This window comes from Lithobates pipiens, unplaced genomic scaffold (assembly GCF_037356315.1).
Source record: "Lithobates pipiens isolate NorthernLeopardFrog02 unplaced genomic scaffold, aLitPip1_a1.2 Scaffold_16, whole genome shotgun sequence".
NCBI classification, from domain to species: Eukaryota; Metazoa; Chordata; class Amphibia; order Anura; family Ranidae; genus Lithobates; species Lithobates pipiens.
This window is the reverse complement of record NW_027507748.1, coordinates 218,422,291-218,445,174: the sequence shown is the minus strand read 5'-3', so window position 1 is coordinate 218,445,174 and position 22,884 is coordinate 218,422,291. Positions and strand designations below refer to the sequence as shown.

At 41.9% G+C, this 22,884-nt stretch overlaps 1 protein-coding gene across 2 annotated transcripts in view; it reads right to left on the bottom strand.

The window, feature by feature from the left end:
* CRYBG2 (crystallin beta-gamma domain containing 2) overlaps positions 1 to 22,884 on the bottom strand; it is a 191,079-nt gene that overhangs the window by 45,099 nt on the left and 123,096 nt on the right. For both annotated transcript variants that reach the window (XM_077481047.1, XM_077481048.1), the window contains 7 exons: positions 12,446 to 21,569; positions 11,725 to 11,772; positions 11,406 to 11,524; positions 9,790 to 9,958; positions 9,050 to 9,189; positions 4,996 to 5,122; positions 4,827 to 4,862 (listed from right to left, as the gene is read on the bottom strand). In XM_077481047.1, the coding sequence (XP_077337173.1) occupies positions 4,827 to 4,862; positions 4,996 to 5,122; positions 9,050 to 9,189; positions 9,790 to 9,958; positions 11,406 to 11,524; positions 11,725 to 11,772; positions 12,446 to 21,569 (9,763 nt within the window). The remainder of the gene's footprint in view (positions 1 to 4,826; positions 4,863 to 4,995; positions 5,123 to 9,049; positions 9,190 to 9,789; positions 9,959 to 11,405; positions 11,525 to 11,724; positions 11,773 to 12,445; positions 21,570 to 22,884) is intronic.

The following is a 22,884-nucleotide window of genomic DNA, read 5'->3' as shown; positions in this document are numbered from 1 at the left end:
TGCCTGTGAACGCAAAGCTGAAAGGAGTGCCGGGCCAGTGTGGCTCTTTGCTTCCAGGCACAACAGACGCAGCACGGCATGGCAACGTCTCACCTGGCATGTGGAATAGGTTCTGGGGAGCTTGGGCGGTGCAGTGGAAGAGACGCTAGCAGCGGAAAAGGAGGAGGCAGCTGAGGAGGAGAGGGAGGAGGATGGAGTAGGAGGAGGAGAAGAAGAGTCAGGCCTGCATGCAATCCGTGGCGGTAAAACCAAATCTACACGGGTGCCACGGGTTACATGCTTGACGGCCGTCAGAAGGTTCACCCAGTGGGCAGTAAAACTGATATACCTTCCCTGCCCGTGTTTGCTAGACCACGTGTCTGTGGTCAGATGTATCTTGGCACCGACACTGTGTGCCAGAGATACATTCACTTGCCGCTGAACATGGCCATATAGCTCTGGGATGCCCTTCTCTGAGAAATACTTCCTTCCTGGGACCTTCCATTGTGGTGTTCCAATGGCCACAAATTTGCGAAAGGCCTCCGAGTCCACCAGTTTATATGGCAGTAGTTGGCGGGCTATGAGTTCTGACAAGCCAGCCGCCAACCGTTGGGCAAGAGGGTTATCCGGCGTCATCATTTTTTTACGCTCAAACATTAGGCCCACGGAAGCCTGCCTTTTTGCAGAAAAATGTGAGCTTGGCGTGATGGAAGGTGGAGTGGAGGACAATTGTGAGGAGAGAGGAGAAGGAGAAGTAGAAGACGAGGCTGGACGGTGAGAGCCTGCAGTGTGGCTTTGTGTGTTCCGTTGCTCCCACTGGGCTCGGTGATGGCTGCTCATGTGCCTTCTTAAGGCGGTCGTCCCTAGGTGAGTATTGGGCTTACCGCGACTAACGCGTTGACTGCAAAGATTGCAGATGGCAACGCTATTGTCAGCAGCGGACACGTTAAAAAAAGCCCACACTGCGGAGCCATGTGCCGGTGTCCTGGGAGCGCCAGATGTGACCGTACATGGTCGATGACTCGCTCCTGATACATTTGCAGTCTGCTTTGTCCCTGCTGTGCAATGTAAGTCATTGCTGCTTCTCCTCCCTATCTGCTGGTCCATATCTCCCTCTGAACTCCCCTCCTCTTCCTCTCTTGTGGGCACCCACGTGACATCACTAGACACGTCATCATCAACGTCACCTTCCCCACCGCTATAAGTAGAGTAGGCAGCAACACCGGGGACCAACCTTCTCCTTGGGCTGATCTGGGTACTGGCGTCAGACTGCTGAGTAGCGCTTGTTGCTACCTCCTCTTCCTGATCCAATACCAAGAGTGGCTGCGCATCAGAAATGTCCTCTTGATATGGATCGGAAAATAATTCCAGTGACTCAAGCGGAAGGTATGTGGTGGTGGTGGTGGTGGTCGTGTTGTTGGTGGTAGTGTCTTTGGGGGTGCACATAGCAGAGAGTGAAGAAGAGGGTGCAGATCGAGAGGATGAGGAGGGTGCAGAAGAGTAAGGCTGAGCGAGCCACTCAACCAAGTCTGGTGCATCCTTTAAAGTAATTGAACGCACCTTCTGCAACTTCCCACTTTGGCTCAAGCCTGTTGCTCCTGCCCTACCCCTACCACCCCTGCGGAAGGGCCTGCCTCTTCCTCTGCATGTCATTTTTTAAATGACCCTGTGACAAAACTCTTAGTCCCTATACCGCTGAAGGACTGCTGCAGTATAGGTGAGCGGTCAGCAGTGGTGCACGTCAACCCTATCTATTGTGGACCTATAGCGGTCCTTACAGAACAGCAGACTGTACCGCACTCAAGCCTATGTACCGTAGCACCCTATACCAAGTTACCAGTCCTTATAAGAACTTTTGTGGACCAAGCAGGTTGTGTATTAGTGTTTAGCAGACTGTACGTCAGTCCCTATACCGCTGAAGGACTGCTGCAGTATAGGGCAGCGGTCAGCAGTGGTGCACGTCAACCCTATCTATTGTGGACCGATAGCGGTCCTTACAGAACAGCAGACTGTACCGCACTCAAGCCTATGTACCGTAGCACCCTATACCAAGTTACCAGTCCTTATAAGAACTTTTGTGGACCAAGCAGGTTGTGTATTAGTGTTTAGCAGACTGTACGTCAGTCCCTATACCGCTGAAGGACTGCTGCAGTATAGGGCAGCGGTCAGCAGTGGTGCACGTCAACCCTATCTATTGTGGACCGATAGCGGTCCTTACAGAACAGCAGACTGTACCGCACTCAAGCCTATGTACCGTAGCACCCTATACCAAGTTACCAGTCCTTATAAGAACTTTTGTGGAACAAGCAGGTTGTGTGTTAGTGATTAGCAGACTGTACGTCAGTCCCTATACCAATGAAGGACTGCTGCAGTATAGGGCAGCGGTCAGCAGTAGTGCACGGCAACCCTATGTATTGTGGACCGATAGCGGTCCTTACAGAACAGCAGACTGTACTGCACTCAGGCCTATGTACCGTAGCACCCTATACCAAGTTACCAGTCCTTATAAGAACTTTTGTGGACCAAGCAGGTTGTGTGTTAGTGTTTAGCAGACTGTGCGTCAGTCCCTATACCGCTGAAGGACTGCTGCAGTATAGGGCAGCGGTCAGCAGTAGTGCACGGCAACCCTATGTATTGTGGACCGATAGCGGTCCTTACAGAACAGCAGACTGTAACGCACTCAGGCCTATGTACCGTAGCACCCTATACCAAGTTACCAGTCCTTATAAGAACTTTTGTGGACCAAGCAGGTTGTGTGTTAGTGATTAGCAGACTGTACGTCAGTCCCTATACCAATGAAGGACTGCTGCAGTATAGGGCAGCGGTCAGCAGTGGTGCACGTCAACCCTATGTATTGTGGACCGATAGCGGTCCTTACAGAACAGCAGACTGTAACGCACTCAGGCCTATGTACCGTAGCACCCTATACCAAGTTACCAGTCCTTATAAGAACTTTTGTGGACCAAGCAGGTTGTGTGTTAGTGATTAGCAGACTGTACGTCAGTCCCTATACCAATGAAGGACTGCTGCAGTATAGGGCAGCGGTCAGCAGTAGTGCACGGCAACCCTATGTATTGTGGACCGATAGCGGTCCTTACAGAACAGCAGACTGTACTGCACTCAGGCCTATGTACCGTAGCACCCTATACCAAGTTACCAGTCCTTATAAAAACTTTTGTGGACCAAGCAGGTTGTGTGTTAGTGTTTAGCAGACTGTGCGTCAGTCCCTATACCGCTGAAGGACTGCTGCAGTATAGGGCAGCGGTCAGCAGTAGTGCACGGCAACCCTATGTATTGTGGACCGATAGCGGTCCTTACAGAACAGCAGACTGTAACGCACTCAGGCCTATGTACCGTAGCACCCTATACCAAGTTACCAGTCCTTATAAGAACTTTTGTGGACCAAGCAGGTTGTGTGTTAGTGATTAGCAGACTGTACGTCAGTCCCTATACCAATGAAGGACTGCTGCAGTATAGGGCAGCGGTCAGCAGTAGTGCACGGCAACCCTATGTATTGTGGACCGATAGCGGTCCTTACAGAACAGCAGACTGTACCGCACCCAAGCCTATGTACCGTAGCACCCTAGACAGACCAAGTTACCAGTCCTGATAAAGAGCTTTGTGGAACAAGTGAGTTGTGAATGATTAGCAGACTGCAGCAGAAGGGCAGCAGTCAAGTATAATATTCTTTCTATATTTGGAAGAAAGAATATTATACGTGTACAAGCCTATTACCGTACCACTGATACCAGTCCTGAAAAGAACCTTTGTGGAACTAATAGTAACAGCAAGTCTTTAAAATTATCCTCACTGCCTGACACACTGCTTCCTGCCTGTCCCTATACAAATTGGCAAAAAAGAGTAGGCTGGAACGATTAGCTGGAACAGCTCTTTTGTGGACCTGATAGTAACAGCTAATGATGATGATGATGATGATGATGAAGAAAGACTAATCTGGCTGAGCTGTCCCTAAAATAGCAGCATACAGCGCTCTGTCCCTTTATCTAAACTGACAAAAGAAACTCAGGCTGCTGACCTAACACCTATACCAGTCCTGAAAAGAACTTTTGTGTACCAAATAGCTAGCGTTTTCTCTGTCCCTACTCCACACAGGATCCTTTCCCTACAGTGACAGAAGAAAGAATGTAAAATGGCCACCGGATCGGGTGTATTTATAGGTTAGGGGGAATGTCCAAGTGTCCATGAGCTGTCATGTCTCAATTGGTTGTCCTGTAACACATGATAAACGTGTCACGAAAGGTTAAAGTTCTTGTATACATTAAACACGTAAGTCCGCCGGGGCGAACGACGGAAAAAGGCGTTCGAACCCGCGGACGGCGAAAGTCGGAAATTCGCCGCGAAACGACCGCCGGGCGAACCGTTCGGCCATCACTAGCCAGGAACTAGAAGCCACATAATAACCAAACCACATGTAATTAGGGTAATATTTGTCTTCTAAAGAAAAAAAGCTCTTCTAAAGATGTGCAAGTTCAGGCCATAAGCGAAATTCCACCGCTACCTTGGTTGCACATTACCTAGGCTCCACTAATTAGATATTGGACATAAAATTATACTTTCTGTAATAAAAGAAAAAATGTGTCAGCCCTCGCTGTTTAAAGTCCATGTGATAAAACGAATCCTTATGTATAGCCAAACTTTGATTAATGTGCACAGAAACTGATTTACAACAATGTTCTTGTAAATATGGTAGTAAAATAATTAATAACCTTTTCACACATACTTGCACATTAAGATCTTTTCCTGAATATTTTTTTAGATCTGGCAAATATTGAATACAGACACACACATGCATACACAGTTTTATATACATCTCTAATTATACTAACCTTTGGTTCATTAGGTTTCTCCACGGTGGGGCCTCCCTACAAAAAAAAATAATATTTATATTATTTAGTAATTTACCGTGATAAAACTGTACATACACTAATAGTACAAACTGAATATAGCCTATGGTTGGATTGAAAAGAGGGTAAGTGCAATGCAGACATTACTTACAATTCGTGCAGGTTGCAAGGAACACATGTGTGAGTCCTGCCCATTCCAAGCTTTCCTGTTTGGATACCCCCCAGGTTCTAGTATGTAAGGATCGCCTTCAAAAAATGGCTTGCTGTACACCAGCCAGCTGTGAAGAGAGAACAAAAACAGTCACCAAAACGCTTTAACTCACTTTATAGTCTTCTTTAATATGTGTGATCACTGTGCAGCACAACGCTGTCTGCTGCAATGCATGCAATGTGGTGCGTTGACTTGCATGCAGTGAGATGGGTTGAACAGCTCATTTAAAATGAATGTGCTGAAATGCACTACATGTAAAAAATGGGTCAGGCTGTAATTTTCTGAAGCAAAATGCAATACATGGGACAATGCACTTGTCTGCTTTTCACAAGTAGTGTCAAGGCAGTGCACCAACACATAATGTATGTTGCTTTGCAGCTCTGTGGGGAGAATAGGCCCTCAGAAACTGGCTGTACCCTAAAACTGACTACAAAATGTTTGCTGTTTCATGTGACTATAACTATAATTTGTCAATAAGAATTGGTCATTCATTCCTTGCATTGTATTCTCTTATGTGTCTTTTTATTGAAATGTAATCCTCTTTATAAAAACAAATAAAAACAAATAAAACATTTTTTGATGTATTTTTCCTGGTGACAGCTTATTTTGTACAAAGCCAAGTTCCCCATGCTCTATTTTTTGACCAGTAATACTTTTTTACATGTTTATTTCCTATTTCTGGAGACAAAAATGACCTCTCAAATGCCAATAAAAAGTTATTGAACAAAACTTTTTGATTACCCTATATACGGCCTAAGAAATAAGAAGTCTGTTAGGAAAAAATGATCTGATAGATTAGGAGTACAGTAAGATGGACTGAACATGGATGTAAGATGGACTGGGCATTTCCAGGGTTGTGTGTTGTGTGAAGCCTGATTAAGCCCCACTCACCACCTGGGGAACACAGAAAAAGGATGCGCTAGAAGACACCAGATGTGACGAAACGCATCAAATAGAGCTATGTGCCATGACATCATTATGTTCCTGGAAGCGTCTCCGGAAGTTCATTCCTGTCGGTTTGGATTTCAATATTGGCAGTGCAGTTTTATTAATTTCACTTGTGAGTGCATAAAATGTATTTTTATCAATACATGTATTTGGTTTTATACTATGTGGGACGCTTGGTCTCCTTTCTTTTTGACATGCATATTCACATTTCAGTGAACATTGGAGATGGACTCTTAAAGCAACATTTCCCCCTTTTTTGCCAATTTGATGGATGGGAATGTTTAGTTTGGTGGACCATTGTCAATAACAGTGGGCAACACTGTGGTGTAGTGGTTAGCACTCTCACCTAGCAGCAATAGGGTCACTGGTTCAAATGCCAACCATGACACCATCTGCCAAGAGTTTGCATGTTCTCCCTGTGCCTGCATGGGTTTCCTATGGGTACTCCGGTTTTCCTCCCACACGCCAAAGATATGCTGTCTACAAAATTGGCTCATGTATGTGTATGTGTATGTGTTTGTAAGCGTGTTGGGACCCTGCAGGCTAAAAAGGACCATGCTATATCAAGATGCAATTCAACTCGACTTATAACCATACAGAGTGTTATATGAGTTTTCTATAACATGAGAGTCAAGCCTTCTGCTGTGTTTGTCTGGTGGCGAAAATCCACCTGGCGAGGGATTAATAGCACTCTCACTTTCTGTGTTTGGAGTGTCTTTTTACGTGTTATTTCATATATCACTTTACCAGTGTGGACTGTCACTATTATATTTGGTTTTGTTTTGCTTTTTTTAATATTAAGGTGGGACTTTAGACATGTAACACACCACAGTTCATATACAACACAGAGAAGGAGACTATGGACAAAAAGCCTGCTGGGAGGAACTGCGTCTGATGGGAAATGTAGTCTACACACTGAAAAACAGTCCTGTGGAGAGGGGCAGTAAGAAAGAAGGAACTAAAATATCCAAGCTGCCTGGGGAGAGAGGGGCAGAGCAAAAAAAAAAAAAGGAGAGAGAACAAAGAGCTCATGCGAGAAGGACAAAACACTTGGGGATACAAAGGTTGTGGGCACATGTTCTGTGGACTGAGCTGCTGCAGGAAAGCCTATGTTGTCCCGTCCTGATGTGCGCTATATGGTGTGAAGACTGAGTAGCTGCCATTGTTGCCTGGGTGTGCTGACCACCAGGACCTTTGTGCAGAAACGCTACTGTGAATTCCGAGTAAAGCTGTACTGTGCTCATCAGAAGCTGCCATTGTTGTCTGGGTGTGCTGGCCACCAGGACCTGTGTGCAGAAAGGCTCCTGTGAATTCCGAGTAAAGCTGTACTGTGCTCATCAGAAGCTGTGTTGCTGCATTGCTCCTGCCTGAAACTGCACCACTAAAGGTACTGTGCACTGCTGAGGACTCCAGGGAGGATGAAGGCCGCAATTTCATTCAATACCAGCTTGAGGAGAAAGCCCTGTTTGTGCAGTAACCCCTCACCATGATCAAGAAGATGCATCAGAATCATTGAGAGTGGCGGGAGGCCCTTTGGCGACTTGTTTAATATTGACCCTGCTGATATTATTGTTGCTTAAAGTTGCCCTATGAAGCGCATTGGCCTTGCACCCTTTTGTTTTTGTGACAATACGGCCGTGTGTGTGCTAGTCCAGCGGACAATACGGCCGTGTGTGGGTGGGGGTGGGGGGCCGGCCCCCCCTTCCCCAAAGCACCCTCCCATGTTGAGGGCATGCGGCCTGGTACGGCTCAGGAAGGGGGGGGGGGCGCTCGCTCGTCCCCACCCCCTTTCCTGACCGGCCGGGTAGCGTGCTCGGATAAGGGTCTGATATGGACCTAGTAGGGGACCCCCACACCGTTTTTTTGGCGTAGGGATTCCCCTTTAAGTCCATACCAGGTGACGGGGCCAGTGACGCTTCCTTCGCTCAAAATGCTCAAAATGCTCAAAATGCTCAAAATGAACGGACGAGTCCGTTCATTTCAAAAGTACGGCGGATAGTCCAGCGGTACAGCGGATAGTCCATCGGACTAAGTCCGCCGGACCTAGTCCGCCGCAAAAGTACCATGTGTGGGCAGGTAGCTCGTTCGGAAAGTCGGGTGGACAGTCCGGCGGTTTGTCCGCCAGACTAAGTACGCCCGATAGTCTGATACGTGTGTACGTGGCATAAGTGTGGGAGACTCAGGGCCCCAGCACTGGATAACTCTAGACCCACTGGCCAGTGGTATCTTTAACTCTCAGTCAGGTCACCTTGATATATTGCTGTTATATATTGTCTCTGTTACAATTGTGTGTTGCTTTAGATGCACTATTGAGTTGTATTATCATTATTGGTTGCTTCTCTCATTACTTCCCTGCAGGGCTTTTGCCTGTTCATTAAAGCCTATTTAAAGCTCAGGTGTGTTGGTGAGTGTGGTGTTTCTTTCAAAGTCATGGGCACTGGGAACAGGGGACCCGAGAAAACAGTGGCTCCTTCAAGAGTGAGCACTACAGATACAATATGTCTAGATGGGCAGACTTTATTACACCTTTAAACCTTTATCACCTTATTGACACTAAAGCCGCGTACACACGGGTGGACTGTCTGGCCAACTTAGTCCGTCGAAACACATTTCAGCGGACAGTCCGCTCGTGTGTGGGCTTCAGCGGACTTTTTCAGCGTGCAGTCTGGTGGACTAAGTATTTCGGAATTTCCGTAATATTGTCCGTCAGACTTTGGTTTCAGTGGACAATCCGCTCGTGAGTAGGCTAGTTCGACGGACTAAGTATGGCGCATGTTCAGAAAGGATTTACACGGCGAAAGGTTGCATTGCTGTGTATTGGACTTCCTATTTCTAGTCCCGTTGTACGTGCTGTACACGTCATCGCGCAAACTTTTGACGGACTGTTTTGCATCCGTGTGTGGTCAAGTCCGTTCATTCGAAAGTAGGACGGACTGTCCGTCGGATTGTCTGACGGACTAAGTTGGCCATACAGTCCGCCCGTGTGTACGCGGCTTTAGTCACATACACTTCACCTGCAATCACCATTTGTGCTGCAGATACTTACAGTCCATTGTGCACAATGATGGATTCTGTTTTGGTTGAGTGGCCATGTGCACGTGAATCAGGAGTAGCTCCAGCGATTGTCACCTTATTGCCTTCTCCATTTTCTTCCGTAAACAGACTTATCCGTGGAACTTGAAAATCCTATATATGAAGGAAACAAAATGTAGGTAGTCTATGACATATGTATCCTACCACCATGTGACTTTTTATTATATCCTATTAAAGCAGATCTGATCAAAAAGTGAACAATGTTCAGTCACATGGGTGGCCTCACAGCATATCCAAAAGTCAAATAAATTGTTCATATAATTATTTTCACAGTGAAGATAAATAAAAAACTTAGGATCACCAAATTGCCTTGGTCACGTGAACAGAAAATGTGAATTGTGATTCTTGCAAATTTGTGCAAATGAACAGATCACAAAAGCTAACTTTACAGATATACATAATTTTACACAATCATGAGTCTTAAGGAAATACCTTTCTGTTAATTAAATTATATTTAGTGACAGCATTTACTTCTGTCCTGAATTCCTTTCTGATGCACTAGGCATGTGATTCATAATTGCAAACCCAACAAAAACTGACTGCTTGGAGCAAGAGATGCAGAGTTTTATGAAAGAGTGAAGCTAAGGAGGAGGGGTAGACAAAAAGGTAGGAAAAGACATTATGACATAAAATATCCATAATGTAACTAGAGGGAAGGTATCTGTCATTATTATTTTTAAAAAATGTACTCACCCGAACTACATGACGTAATGAACCAATCCAAAATTTTGGTTTCTTTGTATTATTAAAGAGTGTTTCTGATGTTGCTTCCTCAACCTTCCAAGGACAGGGCAGATCAGTATCACCTTCTGTTAGCATTACACGCTTGCCACGGAATTGTGGTTTTTCATACAGAAGCCACCTATGTAGTTTAAATCTAGGCGTCATTCGTTTTATTAAAGTAATCAAAAGCAAAAAATAAAAAAACAATTATTTATAAGCACTGTATATATATATATATATATATATATATATATATATATATATAGATATATAGATAGATATATATAGATAGATATATAGATAGATATACATATATATAGATACATCTATCTATCTATCTATCTATCTATCTATCTATCTCTATCTATCTATATCTAGATAGATATAGATTTTATATATATATTTATACAGATGCCAATGTGCAAAAAACTTGTTCAGTTGCCGCTCATCACTGACATGTGTCATATGTATTAAAATAATGTCAAGGATCGAGAGAAGGAAAAAGTAGCAGAGGCAGATTATGGGGATAGAGAGTGACTAGGCAGATATCTAGGCAGAAATCATGGAATTTCTGGTCTTCTTAGGTGACATGCCTTTCTAATATGATTATCTGAAGGTGGGGGTAACTAAAGCTTGAAGTTACTGGCTGCAGGCCCTGCCATCAGTATGTTACAGAGGCAGTGATTATAAAAGCTAAACAAATATTGGCTAAATACAAGGGGCGTGTATTCTTATGTGAATCTTGGTGCCCTCTGAGTATCTCTTCCAGGTCTTTGCAGTAACAGCTCCTGCATTTTGCCATTGTGCAGGAGTTTCCTGTAATAAAGACCAGTCACTCTCCTTGTGCAGGAGGACTGGTCTTGTATCCACCTGAGAATTTCTCTAGGAAGCCTGTAATGGAATGGAACTTCTGTGTCCCTCCCAAAACTCTGCTCTCTGCACAGGCTATATTTGAGCCCAGAACTGAGATTTAATCAAATATTTGCAGCAGGCTGATTTAAATATGCTTATAATGAGGCATTTGTCAACAGGATGATCTCCTGCTAAAGTCAGGCATACATGTATCAAAATTCATCCGGTTTAGCAGGGACTGGCCAAATTTAAATTCATGAATGGGTACCCTAGTTGTACAGAATCTACTGATCTACTGATCAATTTCTATACAACCAGCCTGTTGGGTTTTTATCATCGATCACTGCCACCAGCTACAGCTGGCAGCATTGATCATTACATTCTTACAGGCGGAGAAGGCTCCCTACTGTCAGAACACAGCACCACAGTGGGGAGGATGGGGGAATCGGAAGGAATGAAAAAAATGATGAATGTATGGGCTGCTTAAGAGATTCAAATTATTGCATGTGTAGCCTAGCTTTAAATTCACCAACAGCTCCCACTGTGCCCTGCAATGTGCTTGGTGATATCATTATGTTAGTACAGTGACATAATTGTTTGCTCTACAAGAAAATTGATGCCCGAAGCTGCTTACTTTTCTGCTTTATGATATCAAGTATCACCCTGTAATGCAATCTGCTTTCTCGTTCTCTGTTGGTGATATATATATGTAAGTAATTGCTGATTGAACTTACCCTCCTCGCACAATGCAGATAGAGACTGTTCCCTGCAACTCCCAATCACTCATGTTACCCACATCACTGTAGATCTCATGTCTGTGCCCCCTGAACCCAGGCTCAGAAAACAAAATGATCTGTTAATCAAAAAAGAAACCACGTTACTGGGGCTCCTTAACCAGTGCATCAGGAGCAAATATAGCAAGTAACGGTCGTAGAACAGTTAACTCGTATAACAGTTATGCTAGAGCAACGTCTTGTTTATGCATTTTTCTGCTTTTTTCTTAAGACTGTTTGTTATGACCCACAAATGTAAGGGAACTGTTTAGACCTTTACCTTTCCTGGTCTTGGATTCAGCTTTCCGTGAATTTTCTCTGGGTGCAGCTAAAACATAAAAAAAACATCATTACCAACCAATAGCTCCTGAAAGCTTCAATTATGAAAGGGTTAGCTTATCTTTACAAAAAATGCATATGAAGGTAAAGGGAGCATGCAGGGAAAAAAAACTGTGCAGCTTTGACTACAGTTAAATGATGCTCCTGCTTTAGATGTTGTCCATTTACATGCCCCCCGAAGTTTGCCTAAAAAAACTCCCAGAGATTTCATCCTAATTTCCAAGAATCTGAGAAAGATTCTTTAATGCTCACCCCCACCAGTACTCCTGTGCTGGTGGGGGTGAGCATTAAAGAATAGGAACATCCTAGCTATAAGGCAGGACAGGGGGATGTCTTCTCTGGAAGTTTTCTGGCCAGGCTTCGAGAACATACGTAAATTGCTTACCCCAATAGCAAGGACATTATTCAACTTTGATCAATGCTGTAAACTTTGTTTTTTATCTACAGGCACCCCTTTCCTAGATAGGGAGGTTTTTTTTTTGGTAAATGTAAACTAACCCTTTAAGTACTAAAACATTTTTCCTAGACATATTTATATAGATATAAAAATATAACTAAAGCCAAAAATAAGACTATAAATATACAATATATTACACATGTTTTAAATAACCCGCAGATGCGTAAAGATCGGTTATAAGTCATGAAACTGTAACACATCTCACCCAGACATCCGGGAAGACCTTACAATGTGAAGCTACTGGTGGTTCTCGCTTGGACAGCAGCTTAGTAGAATCTGATGTTGGGACATTATCACTCTGTAGCTGTGAGCTGTACTCTTTATCTTCTGGCTGCTGTGCTTCTGGGGCATTGGACAGGATGTCACTGGCTCCGTTTGCTCCTGATGCATTAGTTAAGGTGACACTGTTCGTTTTAGTTACCGATGCACTGGTTAAGGAATCACCGGCTTTGTTTGGTCCTGATGCACTGATTAAGGAGTCACTTGCTTTGTTTTCTTCTTGTGCACTGGTTAAGGAGTTACTGGTTGTTTTTGTCTCTGGGGCACCAGATAAGGGTTCACTGGCTTTTCCTGCTTCTGTTGTATTGGTTGAGTCTCGTGTTATGTTTGTGCCTGACACACTGGTTAAGGAGACAATTGCTGTGTTTACTTCCAATGAACTGTTTAGGGAGACATTGCCTGTGTTTGCTCCTGATGCACTGGTTAGGGATTCACTGACTGTATGTTCTCCTGATGCACTGGTTAAGGTGTCACTGACTGTGTTTGCTCCTAATGCATCGGTTAAGGAGTCACTATCTATGTTACTTACTGATACACTGGTTAGGGAGTCACTGACTGTGTTTTCTCCTGATGTACTGGTTAAGGAGTCACTGACTGCATTTACTCCTGATGCACTGGTTAAGGTGTCACTGACTGTGTTTGCTCCTAATGCATTGGTTAAGGAGTCACTGGCTGCATTTGCTCCTGATGCACTGGTTAGGGAGCCATTGCTTGTATTTTCTCCTGATGCATTGGTTAGGGAGTCACTGAACCTGTTTTCTTCTGATGCACTGGTTAAGGAGTCACTGGCTGCATTTTCTCCTGATGCACTGGTTAAGGAGTCACTGGCTGCATTTTCTCCTGATGCACTGGTTAAGGAGTCGCTAGCTCTGTTACTTACTGATACACTGGTTAGGGAGTCACTGACTGTATTTGCTCCTGATGCACTGGTTAAGGAGTCACTGGCTGCATTAGCTCCTGATGCACTGGTTAGGGAGCCATTGACTGTATTTGCTCCTGATGCATGGGTTAGGGAGTCACTGACCATGTTTGCTCCTGATGCACTGGTGAAGAAGTCATTGGCTGCATTTGCTCCTGATACACTGGTTAAAGAGCCACTGACTATATTTGCTCCTGATGCACTGGTTAAGGAGCCACTGGCTGTATTTGCTCCTGATGCACTGGTTAGGAAGTCACTGACTGTGTTTGCTTCTGATGCACTGGTTAGGAAGTCACTGACTGTGTTTGCTCCTGATGCACTGGCTAAGGAGTCACTGGCTGTGCTTGCTGCTGATGCACTGGTTAAAGAGCCACTGTATGTATTTGCTCCTGATGCACTGATTAAGGAGTCACTGGCTGTGTTTGCTCCTAATGCATCGGTTAAGGAGTCACTGGCTGTATTTGCTCCTGATGCATTGGTTAGGGAATCAGTGACTGTGTTTTCTCCTGATGCACTGGTTAAGGAGTCACTGGCTGCATTTTCTCCTGATACACTGGTTAGGGAGTCACTGACTGTATTTGCTCCTGATACATCGGTTAAGGAGTCACTGGCTGGATTAGCTCCTGATGCACTGGTTAGGGAGCCATTGACTGCATTGTCTCCTGATGCACTGGTTAAGGAATCACTGGCTGCATTTGCTCCTGATGCACTGGTTAAGGAGCCACTGACTATATTTTCTCCTGATGCACTGGTTAAGGAGTCACTGGCTGCATTTTCTTCTGATACACTGGTTAAGGAGCCACTGATTGTGTTTGCTCCTGATGCACTGGCTAAGGAGTCACTGGCTGTGCTTGCTCCTGATGCACTGATTAAGGAGTCACTGGCTGTGTTTGCTTCTGATGCATTGGTTAAAGAGCCACTGACTGTATTTTCTCCTGATGCACTGGTTAGGGAGTCGCTGGTTGTATGTAGATTTGTGTTATCGGTAGATATCATATCCTGTAGCCCTATTTGATCTGTTTTCTCCTGTTGTAAATCTATTTTTGGTTTTATGTAGCTACTGAGAAGGTAGCTACTTTCCAGTCTAGAGAATAATTTTCCTTCTGAGGTCTCTGATTTTTTATCTAATCTGTCAGAAAGCAAAAGAGACCCAATGATAGAGCTCTGTCGCTGGCTTAGACTTTGTGTAATTAATGCTTTGTAGTTTTCACTTCTAGAACCCTCTTCTCCTGAATGTTTTCTCATTAGTTCCAGTGGCGATGATCTAACTGTAATTTTATCAAGACTTCTTTCCCATGAGAACTTCTTGGGTGGTTCTTCTGATTGTTCAGATTGTTCTGATGCTTTTGTTTCCAAAGCTGAGTTGTTTTCACTGGGAGTGGCAATCACCTTCAGAGTTTCTTCTTTCTCTTGCAATTGCCAGTTGAAATCAGGCTGATCACATTTTGGTGAACCTTGGTCTTCTTTTATGGTGGGCAAAGTGATTTCAATAAATTGTTGTGTGGAATGAGGCTGACGACGTGGTTTTTGATACCTTAAAAACTCAGGGGTCTCCAGTTGTCTCAGTTTATTCACCCAGCTCTCCATATTTTCTGGAGACTCTTCCTCCTCTTCACACGGTGCAACATTTTTCTTTATAGCAGCATTACTGTCTTCTTTTGGAGTTTGTGGACTATTTTTAAAAGTTTGTAAATTGTCATTTATGCTTGGGCCTGAGTTACTTTCTGTAGCAACAGGGATGGTTTCACTTGTTTTTGCGTCCCTTGAATATGAAATTTGTATATCTGATGGTTCCGATGACAACAGAGATTCTATGGAATTAGAGATTCCTTTATAACTTTCATATATGCTTTCTTGACTGTCTATTGTTTTTAATTCAGGTAAAGGTATATTACTTTGTCCCTCAAAACCCTGCAAAGCTACCCTGATGGTATCACCTGTGGTTTCTGTATCTCTTAAATATGGCATTTTCACATCCAATGGTTCTGAAGGCTTTACATCTGCTATGAAATTAGAAGTTTCTGTATGGAGTTCATTTTTATTTTCTTGATTGTCTATTGTTTTTAGTTCAGGTAATGGTGTATGACTTTTTCTCTCAACACCCTGTAAAGCTACACTGATGGTATCACCTGTGGTTTCCTTATCTCTTAAACATGACATTTTTAAATCTAATGGTTCTGAAAGCATCACGGGTAATATGGAATTAGAAGTTTCTGTCGGGAATTTATTTACATTTTCTTGAATGTCAATTGTTTTTAATTCGGATAAAGGTAAATGGCTTTGAACCTCAACTCCCTGTAAAGCGACACTGATGGTGTCACCTGTGGTCCCTATATCTCTTAAATATGGCATTTTTTCATCTAATGGTTCTAAAGGCATCACAGGGGCTATGGAATTAGAAGCTTCTGTATTGAGATGATATACATTTTCTGGAATGTCTATTATTTTTAATTCAGATAAAGGTAAGTGGATTTGTCTTTCATCACCATCTAAAGCTACACTGATGGCATCATCGGTGTTCTCTGTATCTTTTAAATATGCAATTTTTCCATCTAATGGTTCTGAAGGCATCACAGGGGCTATGGAATTAGAAGCTTCTGTATTTATATGATATACATTTTCTTGAATATCTATTGTTTTTAAGTCAGATAAAGGTAAGTGGCTTTGTCCCTCATCATCCTTTAAAGCTACACCGATGGCATTACCTGTGCTGTCTGTATCTCTTAAATATCTCATTTTTACATCTAATGGTCCTGAAGGTATCATAGGTGCTATGGAATTAGAAGTCTCTGTATGGCGTTCCTTTACATTTTGTTGAGTGTCAATTGTTTTTAATTCAGATAAATGTACATGACTTTGTCTCTCAATGTCCCGTGAGGTTACAGTGAGGGTGTCAATTTTGGTTTCTGTGTTTCTTAGATATGAATTTTGTACATCTAACAGGTCTGAGGTCATTAAAGGAGCTATAGAACTATCAGTTTCTGTATGGTTTTCAAACACACTTTCTTGATTGTCAATTGTTTTTAGTTCAGGTAAAGGTGCCTCAATACTCTGTAAAGTGACACTGCTGGTGTGGCTTGTGGTCACCGCGTCTCTTAAACATGGAATTTGAACATCTAATGGTTCTGAAGACATCACGGGTGCTATGAAATTAGACGTTTCTGTAGAATGTTCATATACATTTTCTTTACTGTCTATTGTTTTTAATTCTGGTAAAGACAAATGACTTTCCCGCTTAACACTTGTGGTCTCTGTATCTCTCAAATATGACATTTGGACATCTAATGGTTCTGAAGACATCACATGTGCTAAGGAATTAGAGGTTTCTGTAGATAGTCCATATACATTTTTTTGAATGTCTAATGTTATTAATTTAGGTAAAGATAAATGGCTTTGTTCATCATCACCCTGTGAAGTTACACTGATTGCGTCACTGGTTTCATTGTGCCCCAAATTTGAATGCTGCGCTTTTAATAATTCTGAAGACATCAAAGATGCTATTGAATTAGAGGTTTCTGTACCATGTCCATGCACTTTTTCTTGATTGTCCATTGGTTTTAATTTTAATAAAGGTAAATGACTTATTCCCTCAACAAGTTTCTCATCTAAATTTCGTGGGAGATATTGTTTCTGTGAAAGAGCTATGTCATTTTCCAGCTGCCCATCTACAACAGTATTAACCAGATCTTGTTTTAATTCTCTGTTACTGTTGTCATGTAGATGTTCCCTTATATTGACAGCAGTATCCATTGGTTGTAATGCCTGGCTGTTTGTATGGTTCACCTCATGTTTTGATTCTTTAGTGGCCAGTGTTTCTGCTTCTTGAGTAAAATCTAAAGCATTTTCCCTGCCATGAATAACTCCTTCATGTTGATTGTCATCCAGTTCCTCTATTCTAGTCTGGCCCACTATGTAATTTTCTGAAAAAATGTTCATAGCATCTTGAGACTGATTTCTCACATCGGTAGTTATGTGTCTCTGATCTTCATTTTCCTGACCATTTTTGAGTGATCTTTCTTTTGTAAGCTTTAAATCCATGAAATCTTCAGATTTTTCCACAGTCACATTTTCACATTCATCCATAGCTTGGTCCAGCTTAGCTGTCCAGTTATTATTATCTATTTCTGTCTTCTCATTTTTATAGGTGATTTCTGTAATATCTTCAGTTTTTTTAGGGGACACTACATCAACCTGATCCAAAGACTGCTTTATTTGGGCGTATCTACCTGGACCACAGGTCTCAATTTCATTTATCTCTTGAAGTGCATCAATTGAAGTAACAGGAATTAAGCCATCAACCTGGTACATTTCATATTCAAATCTATGGTCTTCTTTCACCCACCATGTCTTTTCAAGAAAACATTTATCCACAGGCTCAGAACGCGCAGCAATATTTTCTACATTTTTCCTGAAATTTTCTACATCTATACTTTCATTCACAGTGACATCTGTGGTATATCCTGATTTGGAATTATCTTCCTCCTGTAAAAATGTAAGACTAGAATATTTTGTTCTGTCCCCAAGATATTCTTGTTTCTCAAGGTTCTCAAGGGGCTGGTCCCTGATTTCTGCAGATAATACAATTGTCTGTTGCACATTCTGTTCCTTCATGTTAGTAACATCTTTCTCCATCCCTCTATTTTCAACTTCAAATACATTTTCAAACACTTTGTTAATTTTTGGTTTTTGAATCACAAAAACAGTAGAGTTTTCTTCTGGCTGCTTCTTTGTTTCCACGCTGATTACATTATGTTCACCTAAGTTCACTTGATCTTCAAGATTGTGACCTATGGTTTCTCCAGATAAGAAGCTATCAGCAAGTATATTTTGAGTACACATATCTCGGGTGATGACTGACATGTTAGCAGATTCTGCTTTTATTGTGCAACCAATGTGTTTATTAGAATCATCAGATGAGTCAGTCAATCCAGTAAAATCTTCTCCAATGCTGTCCTTCATATCAACAATTTTTATAATTATTCCTTCAGTTGAACGTTTTTTAATGTGTGGTGAAGGCTCCTCTGTGTAATTTTGAGCTAGCAAATCAGTGACATTTTCCAACAGGTCATCCCTTATACCAGAATCCTTATACGTTTCCCCTTGGTTAATCAAATTCACAACTCTGTAAGTTCCTGGATCCCAGGAATGTTTAGCTGAGGTTACCAACACAGGTATGTCATGTCCAGAATGATTATTTATATCTACAGATTGTGTCTTTATATCTTCAGTATGGTTTGTGGCACTATCATTTGCAGGTTTATACATGGGATGTTCAATGACCAGATCACTTGAAGCTTCTTTTTGTTCACCTGTCAATGTTACAGAAACCTCAATATTATTAAAATTGTTTACAAGCTGGTCACTAGAGACCAATGTTGAGGGTACAACCACTGGAAGAGCTTGGTTTTCCATATCAGCACTTTTTTCTTGTTCATTATGAGCATTGACAACATCTGTAGCTGGCTGATATCTGGACTTTTCGAAAGTCTTATTAATGGCTGACTCCAAATAGGCTTTGCTAATATATTCCACATTTTTGTCCCTGACTATGCTAGAATCTCCTTTGATTCCACCACGTATTTCTTGTTTTAGTTTAGCAATTATTTTTTGTCCTGCGCTAATATTTGTTTCATGTTCCATACTTGTGTTCTGTTTTTTTTCGCAAACACTTTCATCTTCAACTTTAGAATGACCCCTTATGGTTTCAATTATTAAACGAGAAGCTTTATCTGTATATACTGTAGGTAAATTATTTTTTTGTGAGTCAAGTTTGTGTGTGTGTCTTATTTCCTTATTTTGGTGTATTGGAGATAGCCCTTTTTCTCTTTCTTGTTTCTTCATGGGTAACTTTTTAAAAACATTTATTTCAGTTTTCTTGTTGCCTTGATTCAGTTGGTCAACATCAAGGTCTGGAACTTTATCGTCATATGGTGTAGGTACCATATTTATTTGTGTGGCAAGCTCACGTGTGTGTTTCATTTCCATATTTTGGTGTGTTTGAGATAGCCCCTTTACTGTATATTTCAAATCTTGTTTGCTGATTGGTAACGTTTCAGAAACGTTAATTTCAGTTTTCTTTTTACTTTGATTCAGTTGGTCAGCATCAAGGTCCACATTGTTTACTATTTTTTTATTTAATAATGCTGTGTATCTGTTTTGAACTACATTGTTAGTTGTTGATTTCTTATCTGTACCATCATCCACAATGTCTTTTGTTATGTGGCTTATATGTTTGTCACTGTTAACTCTTAAGCGTCTGCTGTCATTGGAACTTCCCAGGTCTTTATTCTGAGTGGATATGTGTTTTTGGAAATCTTTCCTTCTCTGGCTCTTTACAGGCAAATTCTTATTGCTGAATTTCGATGACCGATTAGGTGATATCATAGGTTCTTCTGTAGATCCTTCTTGATTCTCCAAATCCAATGTATCAGACTCTACTGTGTTTTTTTGTCCTAACCGTAAATTAGTCATTTTGCTTTGTGTCTCAACGGTTTGCTTCAAATCTTCATGTTTCTTATATTCTTCCTGGATCTTATTTTTTAACAAAGCTAAGCCTCTCGCAGTTCTGATTTTGTCCAGTTTTTCTTTTGCACTAATGGCAGGGCTTTCATCATAGACCAAATTTGGAGCAATTGTATTGAATTTTGTTCTGGGTTCTTCTGTAGATCCTTCTTGATTCTCCAAATCCAATGCATCAGACTCTATTCTGTTTTTTTGTCCTAACCGTAAATTTGTAATTTTGCTTTGTGTCTCCACGGTTTGCTTCAAATCTTCATGTTTCTTATATTCTTCCTGGATCTTATTTTTTAACAAGGCTAAGCCTCTCGCAGTTCTGATTTTGTCCAGTTTCTCTTTTGCACTAATGGCAGGACTTTCATCATAGACCAAATTTGGAGCAATTGTATTGAATTCTGTTCTGGCTTCTTCTGTAGATCCTTCTTGATTTTCCAAATCCAATGCATCAGACTCTATTGTGTTTTTTTGTCCTAACCGTAAATTAGTAATTTTGCTTTGTGTCTCAACGGTTTGCTTCAAATCTTCATGTTTCTTATATTCTTCCTGGATCTTATTTTTTAACAAAGCTAAGCCTCTCACAGTTCCACTTTTGTCCAGTTTCTGTTTTGTACTAATGGCAGGACTTTCATCATAGACCAAATTTGGAGCAATTGTATTGAATTCTGTTCTGTGTTCTTTTTGTGACTGTATTACCCTGTTATGATTAGTCTGCTCTCCTTTTTGTTGCAAGTCTGAATCTGTAATATAATTAGAAACGTTCTCCTCTGTAAAGAAGACATTACTTTTATAAGTTGACACGGGAGTAGTGTCCCTTTGGTTTTCAAATATCTGTCCAATGAAATGTTTGGTTGGTCGTATCACAGCACTCTCATTTTTCCAACCTTTTGGTGAACCCAGAGAAAAAGAAAAATTATTCTTAATTTTCTGAGAGGGTGAAGTGGGTGTTCTGGGAGCAAGCTGTAAATCTTGTAAAGTGGGCCTGGGATGTCTTTGAAAGGCTTCACTGTCTTTGTGACTATTGCTTAAATGATTGTCTTCAAAATCTTTACCAAGGCTATCATTGTTTTCTACAATATCTTCAATTGTGTCTGCATAATTTTCCATTATTATACATGGGTGTAATTTTCCAGAGCTATCAATAACAGATATGGAGGCATGTTCGATTTTGTTCTCTAAATGTTCTTTTTTTAAAGGATTAAAAACCTGAGAGAAAATTGGTCTGTGAAGCCCAGCAGTGGACACCTCCTGGTCAGATACATAATCCTTTTCCCTCTGAGGAACATTCATGGATTTCACAGGTTCCACATCATGGCTCACAATGTCCTTTGAGCCAATATCCTCAAAGATTTTTTGAATTTTTTTCACATGACCAACAAGGTTATTTGAAATGTTCACGTTTTGTTGAATATCCTTCTTAACAGACCATTTTGATGTCTCACAAGATCTTTGTATCTCTGGCATCCTATAAGCCTGGACTCTTTTTGGAAATTTATTATCCTTTTTTAGTTTATCACGCTTTTCCATGTTAGAGGAATCAATTCTGCAATATTCAGCCACCTGTTCAGAGCCAGAGTGTGTTGGGGGGCAGTCCTCATCTGCATCCAAGCTGAGGGATCTAGAAACAGAAAAATGGTTTTAGTGAAAGGCTATCTTCATACTAAATATGTTTCTACCCAGGATTAATTATAACAATAAGTGGACCTGAACAATAAAAGTATAGAATTGCTATCTTTACAGGGGGCCTCTAAATGTTTGCACCTACAAAGTACCCTAATATGTTTTGTATTAAATTCTGCCTGAAAAATAGTAGAGCACTTTTTGTTCCTAGGTACTCCTGTCCCTAAGCCTCATAACTGTATACCTGCACTGTGAGATCATCCAAGACACATATGTCAAGCACAAGGCCAGGCCTTGTCATGTGGCCCTACTACCCACTTTTGCAGCCAGAATGTGGCGAAACTCCATTCTGCCACCTCCGGTTCTCCCCCTCTGCTCCCATTCCCCACTGTCGCAGTTATGGAAAAGTTTGTTCTCAGTGACTCCTGGATCTAACAGATTCCTAGTTGAGACACGGTGGGGACAGATCTCCAGAATCTGATAGAACAATCTCCCTGCAAGGGGAAGCAGAGCCACCTACACAGGGAGTACTAGAGTTGAATACATGGGCAGTAGAGGCACCTACATGGGGAGGTACTAGAGCCATACTAGGTAGAAGAAAGACGAGATGCAAGGAAACTTTGGGGGGGGGGGGGGTTGGGTTGCACTCTTTGTATAACACACCCCTATACCCTACACTCTGTATGTAGCACACCCTGCACTCTGTATGTAGCGCATTCCTGAACGCTGCAATCTGTACTTGGGCAAACCTAAACCCTGCACTTTGTATGTAGAGCACTCCTCAACCCTGCACTCTATACACAATGCACTAATGAACTTTGCAATCTGTACAAAGTGCACTCCTGAATTCTGCATACCACATACTCCTCAGTGCTCCTATTTATCTGAGTAGGTACAGATACAACTGGCCCTTTAAGGGCAACCATAATACTGATTCAGCCCTCAATGAAATTGAGTTTGACACCCCTGATCTGAGATCTAAGACACTGCTGCCGTTGACCTCTAGTCTCACAAAATTTGGAGTGAGGTTTTGTGATGTCACTGCTGTTCTGTTTGTTGGAAAAGAAGCAGTAACGGAATACTTCCCTGCTTCTGCTTCCTTCGGTCTTTCTGAAACTGTGATTTCTGAATCTCTCCTGATTACCAGTCATCAGGAAAGCAGCTCTGACATGGGGAAGCAAAGCGCTGCTTCTCTACCAAGATGGCCATACCCACACAAAGATACATTCTGATATGAGGCAGGTAAATGAGTAATAAGAAAAAGTTCAGATTCAGGGAGACCACAGGCAATTCTGGTGACTATTTCTATGCTC